This window comes from Mercenaria mercenaria, chromosome 5, assembly GCF_021730395.1.
Source record: "Mercenaria mercenaria strain notata chromosome 5, MADL_Memer_1, whole genome shotgun sequence".
Classification (NCBI taxonomy): Eukaryota; Metazoa; Mollusca; class Bivalvia; order Venerida; family Veneridae; genus Mercenaria; species Mercenaria mercenaria.
Genome location: NC_069365.1, coordinates 2,894,984 through 2,910,698, shown reverse-complemented (window position 1 = coordinate 2,910,698; position 15,715 = coordinate 2,894,984). Strand labels below are relative to the sequence as shown.

At 34.9% G+C, this 15,715-nt stretch overlaps 1 protein-coding gene across 1 annotated transcript; it reads left to right on the top strand.

The window, feature by feature from the left end:
• The first annotated feature begins 30 nt into the window (after window positions 1–30).
• Window positions 31–8,299, top strand: LOC123558710 (uncharacterized). The gene is made up of 3 exons (XM_045350588.2): window positions 31–182; window positions 5,429–5,590; window positions 7,569–8,299. The coding sequence occupies exons 1-3, from the start codon at window positions 125–127 to the stop codon at window positions 7,823–7,825; spliced, it is 477 nt and encodes a 158-aa protein (XP_045206523.2). The 5' UTR covers window positions 31–124; the 3' UTR covers window positions 7,826–8,299.
• The last annotated feature ends 7,416 nt before the right edge of the window (window positions 8,300–15,715 follow it).

Here is a 15,715-nt window from a genome sequence, read left to right as displayed (position 1 = left end):
ACAAGCAACTGAAGTATTGTTAGCAAAACACTTTCACAACTCTTAACAGGAAAAGAATGTTATCTTAATGTTTAAATATATATAATACAAGAAACTTTCACACCTAAACATACTTTTGATTAGAATGCATTTCGTTTTATTTAAGTTAACGCTATTTGTTCATTTAACTGGAATAACAGAAGGTAATTTGTTTGTTTCTATTAAGTTTGTTTGTGTCATTACATTAAAACAGGAAATTTGCTGGAGGTAAAAAAAAACTTGACTTTTCCCCTTTTAGCAGAAATACCCTTACCGTTGCCAAGAGTTTTGGCATGGTGAACGAATTCGTTCAAAGGTTATATTATATGAATTCCGTATCTTTTTTATTCCATATAATTACATACATAAGAGCATTATACGATGATATGAAAATTATATAGTCGGTTAGTATAACATGTCTTCTTCTTACCAAGATATATATGTATTGGAACGACATTTAAAGTTATATTAAGACACATTTTAGTGTGTATTGCAGTTTTAGAAAAACCTAAATTCTAATAATTTCTGAAAATATACTATTTAAAGTCAAAATTCGCTTTTATTTCTTAATAACTGGATGTTTTGATTATATACTGAACAAAACAGGTTATCCGCCATCTAGTACTTTACCAATGTCTTAGAAATTACTAAAAGAATGTTTTCGACAATTTGAGACAATTTAGAACAATATATGGTTGATTACAAGGAAATTTTTCAACAAAATCCACTATAGTATCATATGACTTATTCATTTTATGTAACAAAATACTCTTAAAACTTCAGAATTTAAAATTGGCGGGAAGAAAATAATAAGAAAGCAAAACAACGTCGTTCAGTTTCGTGTCCTATCGAAAAAGATCATTTCATATCTATATATTTCACCATTTTCTGGAGAAAAAAAACTCAAAAATCTACACATCTGTATTATTTTCATTAGAATCTTCCCGTTTCCAAAAACACAACTTTTATGTGTATTAACTTTAAAAAATGGGGCGTGGTTGCAAAAAGAAAACAATATCTTTTCAAGGATCGATGTTTTTTGAAACTTTGAAATGTTGTCAAGAGCACGATGCCCTAGATGTATCCTTAATTTAAGAAAAACACGTGCAGTCAATTATTTTTAAGGAATTAGCAAAAAAAAACAAATGGGGGTTAGCTGTATGGAAAAATATACAATGGCACTAATTAGTGACAGGTGACAGAAACAATAGGAATTCTTATGTGATTTGGGTAGACAAAACGACAGTAAGGTAACACTATGTTCCTTTATTGCTTTAACTTAGGAGTTGTAAACTACAATAAAGAAGAGCATTTTTTAAGAAAATCAAACTGGAAGGTAGAATTAACAACAAACATTTAAATAGGTCATGAGTTAGCATACACCTGTCAATTTTTGTCATAAGTTTTCACGATCTGTCAAACTTATTTTTATCTCGCATTTTCTACATATACGTTGTTTTGGTAAGTATCTTGGAAGGACATTGTAATGTGTAGCTTACTTTATATTCAACATCAATATTTTGCTTGTGTTTTGTTGAACTCGATGAAGTCGCATAAGAATTTCTATTGTTTTAGTTTATTGTCTGTAATAAGGGTACTCAAACTTGATGTTAAGACATAAGAATTGTTCCTTTCTGATAGGTTAAGGAAACTATTAGGTTGAATCATAACATAACAATTTTTGGGGGAAAATGAATATTCTTTGCTTTTTGTCATTCACTGGAAATTCAAAACGTGATACCACCTTAATTGAAAATGCTGGATACCAAAGACGTAACTTCGTGTCTTTTAAGGTTCTCAATGCTTAATTAGGTGTAATCAAAATGAAAAGAAAAAGTAGTTATTTTCGTCATTGGATGTAGAGACGCGTAGACGTACAATGAAGAAAATAATTTGATGACTTTTTGTTAACTCTTTATACGCGATATAATACAAGAGCTTGAAGCGTGACCATTGTCCCCTGTGCACATGGAATCAAGCGTGACCATTGTCCCCTGTGCACATGGAATCAAGCGTGACCATTGTCCCCTGTGCACTAGAATCAAGCGTGACCATTTTCCCTGTGCACATGGGATCAAGTGGGACCATTTTCCCCTGTGCACATAGAATCAAGCGTGACCATTTTCCCTGGGCACATGGACTCAAGTGTGACCATTTTCCCCTGTGTACATGGAATCAAGCGTGACCATCATCCCATGTGCACATGAAATCAAGCGTGACCATTTCTTCTGTGCACATGGAATCAAGCGTGACCATTGTCTCCTGTGCACAGGAACTCAAGCGTGATAATTTCTCCTGTGCACATGGAATCAAGCGTGACCATTGTCCCATGTGCACATGGAATCAAGCGTGACCATTTAACCCTGTGCACATGGAATCAAGCGTGACCATTGTCCCCTGTGCACATGAACTCAAGCGTGATCATTGTCCCCTGTGCACATGGAATCAAGCTTGACCATTCCCCTGTGCACACGGAATCATGCGTGACCATTTTCCCTGTGCACATGGACTCAAGCGTGACCATTTCCCCTGTGCACATGGAATCAAGCGTGGCCATTTCCCCTGTGCACATGGAATCAAGCGTGACCATTTCTCCTGTGCACATGGAATCAAGCGCGACCATATTCCCCTGTGCATATGTAGTTCAAGCGTGACCATTTTTCTCTATGCACATGGAGCTCGTGCTATAATTTATGTCGTACATAGTTCGGAGTATGTATTTAAAAGCCGCTGATATTAAATATCAATGTCGACACTAACTAGCAAGCAGGCGCTTTTTTCAAAACTAGCTGATTTTTTAAAAAGTCAACGTGAGTTTATTAAGACTGTTAACGACTTATGTTCGTGTGTCAGACCGAGTAGGCGTATCTCAATTGCTTTCTTAAAGCGCTATATCGTGACAAAATCAGACATGTTTACGTTTTTAGGTGTGTGCATTACATTCATGCTTCATGTGATCATAACCTTAACACAAAAACACGCCTTTACTTTTTTAACATTTTCTTGATTGTGCGTTCGTACCCTTAAAAGCTAAACGTGGCTTTACTTTATTTCCACATTTCTTACTTAATGGGTTGATGCCTTAACATGAAAGAACGGCTTTACCATATTTCAACATTTCTTTCATTTGTTTAATAACATTTAGACATTGTTTTTCTGTGTTAACAGTTCTATGCTTTTCTGCACTTTAAATAAACCCGAAGTAATGACGTGAAGTCAATAAGCTGGGAAACATAGAATAAAGTCTAGACACGGCATGCGAATACGGAACATTAAAAATGAAAAATTAAATCCGCTTAAAATTTACAGAACTTTTAAGTATCGACAAATGCAACAGACCCAGTTTTTTATCTTAACATAAAATAGAAATAAAAATGTTGATGTACAATTATTGTGAGGTTTCATTGAAATATACCCCGTAGAAAAAAAAACTATTCCCGAAAATGTTATCAAAATGTACTTTTCCCACTCCCATTATGAAACTTGCGTTAGATCCATGTTTTTTAATAAGTCTATTAATAGATCAAGTACACGCCCCTGTCTTTCTATATTTGCTGAATTTTATTCTGAAGTTTGCCCAACTCCCCCTATTGCTCTCTCCTTTCCCTTGCATTTACGCTACTTTTTGCATCCCCTCCCCCTTTACTTTTAATAAGTTTTCGTGGCTCCCCTTTGTTTTGGCAACCGAATCCCAAGGTACTTGATTGTTTTTTTCCTACTTGTGTGGGTGCGTTTGAATTCTTGTGAGTAAGTCTATAACGGTGCCCTACTGTTTTCTTATGTGTTGCTTGTTCGTTTTTCTATGTTATTCAGTTGATCGTAGTTGTGTGTTTATCTTTGGTACATGATTGTTTGCGCTATTGTGGTTTACGTTGTAGTGCGGCTGTTTTTAAAGAACATGGCATTCCCTTGTATATTCGTCCTTGTTCAATTTTCCTTCGGATCCCCCCCCCCCCCCCCCCCCACACACACACACACACGACCCCATTTCTCCCCTTACCATTTCCTTCCCCTCCATCAATATGTACTTGTTGGATGTTTGAAGCAACCCGTCTGAAATATTTTTCCGTTACAGCTTCTTTTTGTTGTGGGCCTACTATGTAAACGCGTGGCCCTGGAGCTGTGTTTTTGGTGCTCTGTGCTTCCGAGAAATCTACCCTTACCTATTATCTTTTGAAACGTTAAGGTTTAATGTGAATCTTAATTGTAGAATTTTATTTTCCGAACTTGCAGAACTGCCGTAAAACCCTAACACGGCTTTACTTTATGTCCGCGATTTTTTGCTTAATGCTTTCATATCCTTAGCAACCAAACATGGCTAATCCTTGTGTCTATAAGTCTTTACTACATGCGTACATACTGACACACCAACGCACGGCTTTTGTTGTGCCCGGATGTATTTGTTGCATATGTCACACCGTAAACACCCAAACAATGTTTACTGTATATCCGCATATCTTTGGTTTACCTTGCTGTGCCAAAAACAGCATAACACGGCTTTTCTTTGAGTACACATTTATTTGCGACATCTGTTCAAACGACAAACAATCAAACAAGGCTTTTCTTTTATCCGATATTCTTTTTGTGCGCATACCGAAAATATCCAGATACGGCTTTTCATGTCTTCATTTTTTTTCTACATGGCTTTTCCTTTCATCCTTATTTCTTACACGTATTACAGCCAGCAACGGCTTTTCTTTATGTTAGGTATTTCCGGAAGCACTTTACGGCGTTGACCGTCGTTGAATTGTCCGTTTGATGGTAGATTCTTTTGGCCAATATCCGCGATACTCTGGAGGAAAAGATGTAGCAAGCTCCTTATGTAGGATTTTAGATGACGCTTCATGAGAAGATTCCGCAGCATCTCTAATGCGCGCAACCGATTGTTGCGTGCGACAATTAGTCGAATTTCTGCTATTATCACCTCTGGACCAAGTCCCTTTGTCGCATTAAAGGCTTCGACGAACTGTCGCAGTAGACCTAATGTCATTATCGGGAAACTACCGTATTCGACCAATTGTCTTTCGACGACTTGTCATGCACCTGTCCCAGTCGCGGATTTTAAAGTCGACGTTTCATTGTTACATACCGTCAGACCATAAACGGCAAAACAAGGATTTTCATCATTTCTGCATATCATTGATTCATGTTGTCACTCCGCAGACAGCCACGTATGGCTTTCCACGCGGCTTTTTCTATATCCACATTTCTTTTATTGGGTTCATACTGTAAAAGCCCAGACTAGGCATTTATTTATATCGTCTAAACTTCAGAATTCTTCTAAACCACGTGTTCTGGTGACATATTTTCAGCTGTTTAAACTATAAATCATTCTGAACAGCAGTTTGTGTCGATTGTTTCTTTAATTTCTTTGCAGTATTTACCTTAACTCAGTCATTGTTTATTTCAGCATTTCAATGCTACCAGTGTTCATATGATAAGCTCTCAAACACAGGCAAGGATTGGAATAACCCAAAATGTATGACTGCACCTGGAGAACTTGACAGAAGAACAACACATTACCCGTGCAATGACACGGGGTTCTGTACATTCACGGAAACATACAGTTTAGGTAATTCTGTGTAGATTTTAATTTTTACTCAGAACACATAATGTTTACGTGTACATATTGCAATAGTTTTCTCCCACCCTTAAGTTCAAGATTTCGATAATTGTTTACATATGTAATGAAATGTTTGAACAACAATCATGAGATTATTGTTAAAATGTCGCTTTTAAGATCAGGCTATTCCTGATAAAGACCAATCTTAACAACGTACTCCTTCAAACTTCAAACATAAACGCAAAGATAGAGTTCCCGGAAGCACAGAGCACCCAAAACATAGCCATACAGCCATGCCTCGCAAAGTGGGCACGCAGCAGAAAGAAACAATATAACGGAAAAATAAGCAGACGGGTTGCTTATAAAATCCAACAACATAGAGGATATTTGCGATTGAAACTTTTTTTATGAGTGAACACCAGATGTAACATTTTCACGAGTGGCATAGCCACGAATGAAAATGTAAAATATGGTGTTTATGAGTAAAAGATATTTTGATCTTACATGTTAATCAAACAAATTTTCTTTCTATAACATGTTTTGACTAAATTTTCTCATTTTAGTTACTTTCCAGTGAAAACTATATTTGATATTTTACACTGTGAAAATACCAGATATATTTCGCCCTAATATTTTGATAATTCAGCATGTAACAAAAGTACATTTTAATTGTATGCAAAATACAAAAGTAATTAAGTGGTAGATAAAAGGATGTGGAGAAATGAAAAATGATGTTTAAAATGTCCCAAAATATCTAATATTTTGTTTAAAAACTGCCTTCTTTTCATCACAACACAGGGGTAAAATCTTTCTACAGTTCCCCATATGCAATTTAAATCATTTGAAACATAATGTTTAGGTAATTCTGTGTAGTTTTAAGTTTTTACACAGAACAAATAAAAGTACATAGGTTCGAATCAATAATTGTGTACGTATACACATTATTGCAAAAGCCTCTTTCGCCCTTAAGTTCAAGATTCCGATAATTGTTTACATATGTAATGAAATGTTTGAACAACAATCATGATATTATTGTTAAAAGATGGGGATAAATGATGTCGCTTTTAAGAAATAAAATCAACATGGAGCTAACCATCTGATAAAGGCCTAACAACAAATCCTCCTTCAAACAAAAAAAACAAAACAAAATAATGTTTAAATGTCACGAAATACTTAAGTTTTTGTTTAGAAATCGCATTACTTTCACCACACCAAAGGCGTAATATCTTTTCACAGTTTCCTCCATATGCAACTTGAATCCGATGATTTGAAACAAAAACTTCACCACCCATTGTTTATTCTTGGTTTATAATTGTTTAAGTTGTGCTTGCGTGCATACATCTTGAAAATGGTCTTATCTAAAATAAAATCTGTAAAAAGATCCTTTGGAAGCAAAGAATGCAACCAAGTAGACTAATAGCAGACCCGGTTTGATTGAGTCTGTTCATGAGAGGTAATGAAATGTGCAACACCTCTCACGCCCCCTAGCTCTGGCTAAAGCTGAACTCTATTACACATGTGTTGAAGATCTAAAATTTTGCACGTTTCACCTACTACAGGAGTAATATTCAAAAGATTATGAAAATGTATAATGTGTACCGTTTGTGATAGAAATGATTCATTCGAAATGCCATAACGTGACGGTGTTAAATTTTACCTGCACATCGTAGGCTTTTTTATAAAATTTAAAATAACTGTTTCCTCATTATTTCGAAACATGTGTGTTTTGAAATGTTTTAGAAGGGTGGCCAATATTTGGATGTATTCAAAATTACTAAAATCAGGAGAAAAAAAGCTCTAATGTTTGAATACAAAGAGGTGGTGCAAGTGGCTCATTAAATATATTGTATCATTCCTTTTACAAAATGAATCCATAGCTTCATGCAAAGCCTTGACATTCTCTTGAAAATATGCAGTTTATTTCTAAATCGAGCAAAGTGTAAATAATTACTACAGTAGTCTAAGCAGGCTATATTGTTTATTCCAGTGTCAAAAGTAGTGACTTCTTACTACCGGTCATGCCATATAACGTCACTAGGCAACCAATGTACGCAGGAGGCGACACGTCTAATGTGTTTTGGATCGTGCAAGGGAGATTTTTGCAATAGAAATGACACAGGACGCCAACATGTGAAATTCTTTGGAAACAGTTCGTCTTCGATATATACATTGACCAGTCCTCTGTTTATTTATGTATTAATATATTTGTGTGTTTGCAATGTTTATAAAAGCTATTTTTCTTAGTTATACTGTTGTCTTATTATATGTGATGTTACATGTATACACCGAGAAAGAAGTATATAGCCTGGAATTTGGAAGGACTATGCCCTATGCTAAATGTTAAATGCCAATTTAATGTAAAATGTTTTTTTTTTAAATGCGTAATGCCAAATATTGACTGTAAAACGGTAATTTTCGAATGTTAAATGCTAATTGTAATGTGTGAAATGTAAGAGCTAAGAGCTCAATTCAAATAATAAGGCGAATATATCCGTGGATGACTTCATGCTTTCAGTAATCATTACCCTTCGTTATATAACACTATCCCTGTTCTAAACATTTTTTAATATTTTAGAGTGCACATTTTATGGTTTTAATACTATTGTAATTATTGTGTAACTGTTTACTTTTTATCAACATATTTTCTTATGTTATAGTTATGTTGTTATTCAAGGCTTTGTTGTGCCATAAATTACTTCAAATAAACCGTAAACATTCGTTCAAATTTGTGGTGTTGTCTCCAAAATATAAAAGCCGGTATAGGCAGCTACTACTTCAGCTTGTTTGGCCCATGTGCAAAGTACTATTACATTGATGATGACAGTGTATGCCCTAACCCACAGTGCAAGCTTTCAAACCCGCTAAATGTTTCATATAAACGTAATGTGTCAGGAATATACAAACAAAAGTCGACAAAAATCTTATGGATGTTATTGATCTCATAACAAGTTACATTGATTTCTGTGGGGTTTTAAGATGCTTATACCCACTTTCTGTGATAAAAGGAAAAAAAACATTTTATAATTCTTAAACAATTTAGAGTAAAACATAACTGACGAAGAGTTAATTCTTCTTGTTGGGTTTAAAGTATCATCGACACAAAGAAGACCATGTGGCGACTTTTCTATCGCTTTCCGCTGATGGAGGTAGAATCATTGACCTTCTGTAACCAAGCTGGATCGCTTACCCACATGTATCCTATGCACCAAGGGAGGTTTCAAAGTAAGCGACATATACCACTCGGAAATGGAAGCCTATTGTGTGTATACAGTGTTATTCAATACGTAATTCAGATTTTGAATTTTGAAATAAATATTATTGTAATGATATTTAGGTATACAATGAAAAGCACTGCAAACGTGATTTCAAAGTTTTGATGTTTTATTTACTAGAAGTTAACTTTTTCGTTCACGAAAAAATGGAAATACAGTATATTTCTATAATATAAATGTATCAAAACCCGAGTTTGCATTTTAGTTGTTTAATGTATCTTGAAAAAGAAATGCTTAAAACAAAAAACTGTTAAAATAAAAACATGTAACTGTAACAAGTAACCAAGAGGCAGCACCATTGGAAAAGATTAATTCCATATTCGAAAAGGAAGTATGTGGTAAAAAACATTTTTAAAACAAATATTGATAAGAATGCAAACTCGCACACCTTTTTCCGTGTCCAGTTACTGCTGGCAAACGAAAACAGACCCAACTGTGAAACGTCTTTTCCCTAGGCGGACCTTATCATTCACAACTGACTTTTTTGTTTTGTTTTGCCGATATTCAAGTTTCGCTTTTTTCAACTTTTGTGCGTCTTACAACCTTTTTCTATACTGTTATGTGATCTATAAATTCTTTCACGCGAGAAAGACGACCCAGCTGGTTTATGAAAGATCGGTGGTTTTACCCAGGTGCTCGACCGCGATAAAGTCATACCAGGTCTAAAAGCTGGAATGTCACCCTAGTGCCAGTGTTATGCGAAGTCCAACAAAAATATCAGCAAAAAAACAAAATTTAAAATGGAGCAGTCTCTTATTTTTTGTAAATAGATATCTTAAATAACTATGAATATTTAAAACATGGTTTTCCTTCTATGTGTTGATATATAAACACTACATTAGCAATAGCCAAAACAACTGACTCTCAGTCACACGAACCTAAGGCAAGGGATGTAAAATTAAATAATAATCATCTCCATTCATATTATTCAATTACCGAGTATACAAAGAATATGCGTTTTACTAAAAATGGGAAATAACAACGATATAACTCAAAGAACAGATTTACTCTTGATTACTTTCCCTAATTCTTTTTACATTTGACAATTACTCAACGACGTTGACTTTATAAGTGTTTGGTTTCAGTGCAAAGCAAGGATAGGAAATCAAAGACATACCTACTGAAAACAGGTTTAAAAAGAGAAAAGACATAAAAGACATACGATAAGAACCAGCGGTAACAGAGGTCATTTGTTGGTCCGCATTTAGTTCTAGGTAAAAAGGTTAGGGAGGATAAGAGGACAACTGCCTCTTGAATTGTACAAAGGAGGGAGCCTCGGCTAGTGAAGCTTCAACAGCAGAACGATTCTCGTAAGAACCTGCTTTGTACCTGTGTCTTGTACAAGAAGAGTTTGAACTTTATTGAATGAGAAAATCTGGTTCCTGAAATCATAAGGCAGCATTAGGTTGTATGCTGCCAGTATGTCTACAAATAGTATTGTAGCTTCCACAGCAAAGATGTTGAATTTGAAAGTTTGTCTTGTACAAGAAACTTTATTGAGTGCGCACGTCTGTCTGGTTCGTGAAGTTGAAGGAATAAGGGTAGTCGTCTGCAGCCAGTATGTCTTCCGAATGGTTGATAACCTTGAAGACAAGAGTCAGCTATAGTTTTTTTCGCCTAGTTTCAGGCGTAAACCCACTGAAGATGACTCAGCATTATGGTAACACTACTAGGCTTCCTGTAGCAGTTGGTGACGTACCCTGCTGCTCTTCGCTGTATCAAATCTGTCGTAGAGATTTGGCCCATTATGTAGGAGTTCCACAGTGCTGCACAACAGTTCAGGCAGGTCTTACAAGGCTTATGTATGCATATATCTTCCTTGCTGTTAATCATAGAGAAGATGTGAAAAAAAAACTTTGTTTGTTTTACAATAATTTAAAATCATAATATTTTTCACTGGAGGTTACGCTGTTACATGCAAAACATTTGTCATTTGTATTGAGAGAGATACTTAGCCGTATTCATGTAATACAAAGGAAAGTTGTTCATTTGTCTTAAACTGAAAAAAGTCGGTCATAAGTCACTTCACAAAAGAGAAAAGTGCAATACAGTTTGCGGCTCTGTAAAGAGGCTTTATTTCTTGCATCACATCCAGTAATTAATTCTTGATTGACTGAAAGTGACATGAAATTGGTTACAATTCTTCTTTGATTCCTGTGTATAAATCTGGTATTATGAAACATGGTCATGACATTGTTAGAACTCATGCACTCATTTTTTGTACAGTTTGTTTCCCTGATATTTTGTCATTATTTGTGTTATAACATTTTTCCAGCACCTTGCCATTTAGTGTTTTCAAAAATGTAGTGGCATTTTTCTGCTCTTATGTGCTTTCTAGGTGCGACGCTGTGTATACTGTAACTGTGCTAGCTATAGACATTTCACTTTTTAAATGATTTTCAAGAAAACTTATATAAAGCATAAAAATTTGTTTGTTTCCGGTATCCCGACCTACCCTAAATTTTTGGCCCGACCCTAGATGTTTTTATGGCCTTGTAGAATATTTTTTTAACTTTTTAACAAAAAGTTGCAAAACTGAACTTTTTATGCTTTAAACATGGTCAGTGATGTTAGAAATCAACTTACTGATGCTCTAAAGGCATAACCCCCTTATTTGTATTCATTTCTTGACAAAAAAATGATTTCCAAAAAGTTTCACTTAATAAAAAAAATCCAAATTTTCCGACCTACCTACCCTATTTTTTAGCATCTTACCGGAAACAAAGATTTTCTTAGGCCTAATAGTTATGGTACCAAATAAGAATGGTTACTTTCTTGAATCCTGGTTTTTGTATTCTTTTATTGTCAAAGTTAACATTTTGTTTTGAACATCAAAGCACTTGTATCTTTCATTAAAGTTTTATCCAAAGATATGCCAGTGATGCTGTTATATAAGGTATATAGCAGCATAACCCTGATGTGACAAGTAATTCCTATTTTTTTATCTTTCAGGATCACAGTTCCCAGTAACAGTAACATTTACTAAAATAGCTTGCACAAGTCACAAGTGCTGAAGATCAGAGAGATTTTATCTCTAAATTACAATGTTTGAAAAAGGCTTCATTTAATAAACTCAATATGAAAGGACACTGATGTAATATCCTCTGTTTGAACGAGTCCTTTTAACATCTAGGCCATATATTTCAATATTGATATAATCGCACTTTATGCAGAAATAGTGATTTTTTTAAACATTAGTATATGTTTAAAGGTAGAGCATTCGCATATTTATCTTTCTATACAACAGAATGAGTATTGTCCCTTTGACTATTTTCCGGATGATTTTATACGAGTTTTTCCCCTTTGACTGATTAAGACTTTTGGTTGTTGTTGTTTCTGTTGTTGTGATTGTTGTTGTTGTTGATGATGGTGATGATTTTGATGGACAATGGTCAAATTTTTACCGCTACGAGCTTTATTTGTACTTTGCTGAAGTTTTCATATTTTGATACAATTTAAAATCTAGGCAGGCTTTAGTAGAACACCGCTGCGCTACATCTGTAATTATGGATGGCCTCGATTCAAGTCTACAGTTTTATTATTTCTTAACAGCGGTAATAATTCTCTGATGTACAGAGTTCCAATAATAAGGAATTTTTATGATCTATTACCTGAAGTGAAATACATTCCAAACACTTAACCGATTTCCTACCAAAGAAATATGTTATATCATATACTCGAACATTATGATTAATGTAGCGCCGCTCATCAAGGGAATTTGTGTGATTTCATTATGATTACGGTATCGTTATTACAGATTGTAGAACCAGGAATAGGCCTCCGACCTGTACAACCTGCCAATAATCTCTACTAATAATCAGGCCTCCGACCTGTACAACCTGCCAATAATCTCCACTAATAATCATGTATTGGCAACAGATGGAACTGGGTTTAGAATATATCCAATTTTCATCTAATGATTGCAGAAGCGCACTAAACAAATGGTGTCCCTAACGTTTTTTGTATACAATATTCTATTTTTTTTTCATTATCTATTTACTTTAAAGCTGCGACGATTTTATGGACACTTTTGTAATTGGGCACCTTTCGAGCGTGTTTCAGTTCTCCCGGGCCTTTCTACATGGGACGTTACCCGCGCCAAGTCAAGTACAAATCGCAATACTATAATGCAATGGGTTACAAAACTGAAAGAAGCAGTCTCTTAGTCAGAAAATCATACATTGTGTCAAACAACAGTTCGCAACACTTCACATTTCCAGTCCCTCCCCCCCCCCCCCCCCCCCCAACACACACACACACACTAACCCACCATCATACCGGCATTCTAAAAGGTTGGCAATATCAAACATTGCCTTCCAGAAAGCATTTTTCCCCCTTTTTCTAGAAAGCTTGTATAACTTACGAAAGCTTTTTATTATCATATTTTTATTTGTTGTTTTTGACAATTTAGACGAAATTTTTTTTTCGACTGTTTTTTTTTCGATTGTCGAAACATTTTTTCGGCAATTTTAAGAAAAAATCTGACCAAAATGTTTGCCATTTTTGACTCACAAAATGCAACTTTATCATTATAGCTAACTTTTTTGACCTCGTAACGTTTCTTATTGTTGTTAAACCTGCTTTAGTATGAAGTTCAATTCTACTTAAGAAAAAACAATAATAATAATCTCAATAAAATTGACACCAAGATGATAATTATTAAGTTTTGTTAGACCAAGACTGGGCCAGTTGCATGGTTGGTTACGCTTATAGCGACACATTCGGGTGCCAATTTTTCACGGTAAAACAATCGATGACCAAAGGAAATATGATGACTTTGGTTATTCTGGGGACATCATCACTGATGAGTCATCATTGTCCTTTCCTCTAAGGCGAACCGGTGAACAGGAAATACCTGAAGACAGAGGAAGAGAAAAAATAAATCTGTACTGTGTATGATGAGATTATACAGTTGATAAGTAAACAAGAGAAAAACTTAATCGTGACAGCCTAATGTCTGATAAGCCCTTCCTGTAGCCACACAAATCGTCTGTTTAGTTCCAGTCTGTCAGCACCCGCTCCAAAATCTCGTGGAATCTCACCTGGAAAATAATTACATCCGGGCAAGTTGCTTAATTACACGCGGAACATCTCACCTGTTACCGGAAGTAAGATATTTAATCGCATTGACGTACTGCAGACGAAATAAACAGATGTTTCTGCTGCCGGCGTTCTCTTTAAACATTTTAAATGTAAGTTCCTCGGGAAAGCGAATCACATAAGAAGAATTGTTCACAGGATTGTATTATACCATTCATTTCTTCCTTCGTCATAAACATACTCACAGTGGTCGGGGCGGATCAGTATAACTACAATAACACATTTTACATGAACAAAGTTTACTGCAAAAATAAAGCAAAATATAAATAAGTAGATTGTTCTTTTAAGACGAGCTATATTTTTTTTTCATTTCCGTTATACAATTTTGTATAAATTTACGTCTATAACTAATTAGTAGACATAGACATAGACATAGACAACACTTTATTTCATCTCAAATCATATTACATGATGTATGAGCGAACAGTTGCTCTAAATACAATACAATTATACGTGACATGGTGTTATTAATTTCAATTCTAAAAAATGCTAGGAAATAGAATTACATTTTCACTGATTGGACTGTTTTGGGGGTAAGGGCACAGCCACATTACAGCAAATAAGTATTTTACAGTACTGCGAATGTGTCTCCAGCCCCATCCCAGTTCTACACGCAAAACAAATACCATTTTTATGATTATGATCTTTTTGGAGCATTTCGTCAGCGGGAATGGGAAACTATAACTTATTAGTATAACTTTCTATCTGATACTTTGCTATAGATATGCAAAATGCCATTAAATATTTTATAAATAATTTAGACGCAGTGTAAACAGTCCCTTTTGTGAATATACATATTTCGTTCTAAAAGCTCAATATTCAAAATAAGGTATGCTTCTCACTGAATTCATTCACAGACATGGAACATTTTTACCTCGAATTTCTCGCAGACAATCGGTCAAAACCTCCATTTCCGTTTGATTCCAACTCTTGCCTGCCTCGTGTGCCTGCGGGATCTTGGCACATAACATGAAACTAAGCCGTTTTCGTGCTGCGCGTGTAAATACAACATTCAATTTGCAGTTCGCTTAATTGCCATCCATTAAAGTAGGATATTCAAATTGCAAAAAAAGTACATTTGATGTGAAACTGCTTAAGTTTTATCCGTTTTGCAAAATTCCTGCGATTTCACTAGTAATTTTGTATGTACGGCCATTTTTTTTTCTAAAAAGGTGTAAAGAAAGTTTGTTCTGTTAAGAACAGCTGTACGATTCTACTGAGATTCACAAACACTAGAAGAGTATATATGGTCATTTTCGTGTTTTATTACTGGACATTTGTCTATGTTATATTCGGTTCTATTGTATAATATAATGTCTGCGATATTGTATGATAATGTCTCTTATAACTCCTCTTCATAAAGTGGCTATATACTTTTGTTTACAGTATCAATATTATGTTGTTTCAATGGCAACACATTAATTTTATACATATTTATGAAATTGTTCCGATGAATGTATGACAATCGGTGGAAGTTTATCGGAGGGGGGGGGGGGGGGGATGTACGTCAAAACACAAATATATTTAGAATTCATTGGTTTGGTTTTACGGTTTTACATTACTTTATAGCTATTTAGTTTGTACACGCAATATATAGTTAAAATTTGTCCTAAGTGATGTTGTTAAAATCAATTATAGCAGTAATGCTTGTTTGTTTTAAAATCTTGAAATGAGCGTATAGAATGAACTGCATTTTGTTTAATTAGAAAATCTAAACCTAATATCTGTAGCAGCAGTATGTCAACATATCAACATGACTAAA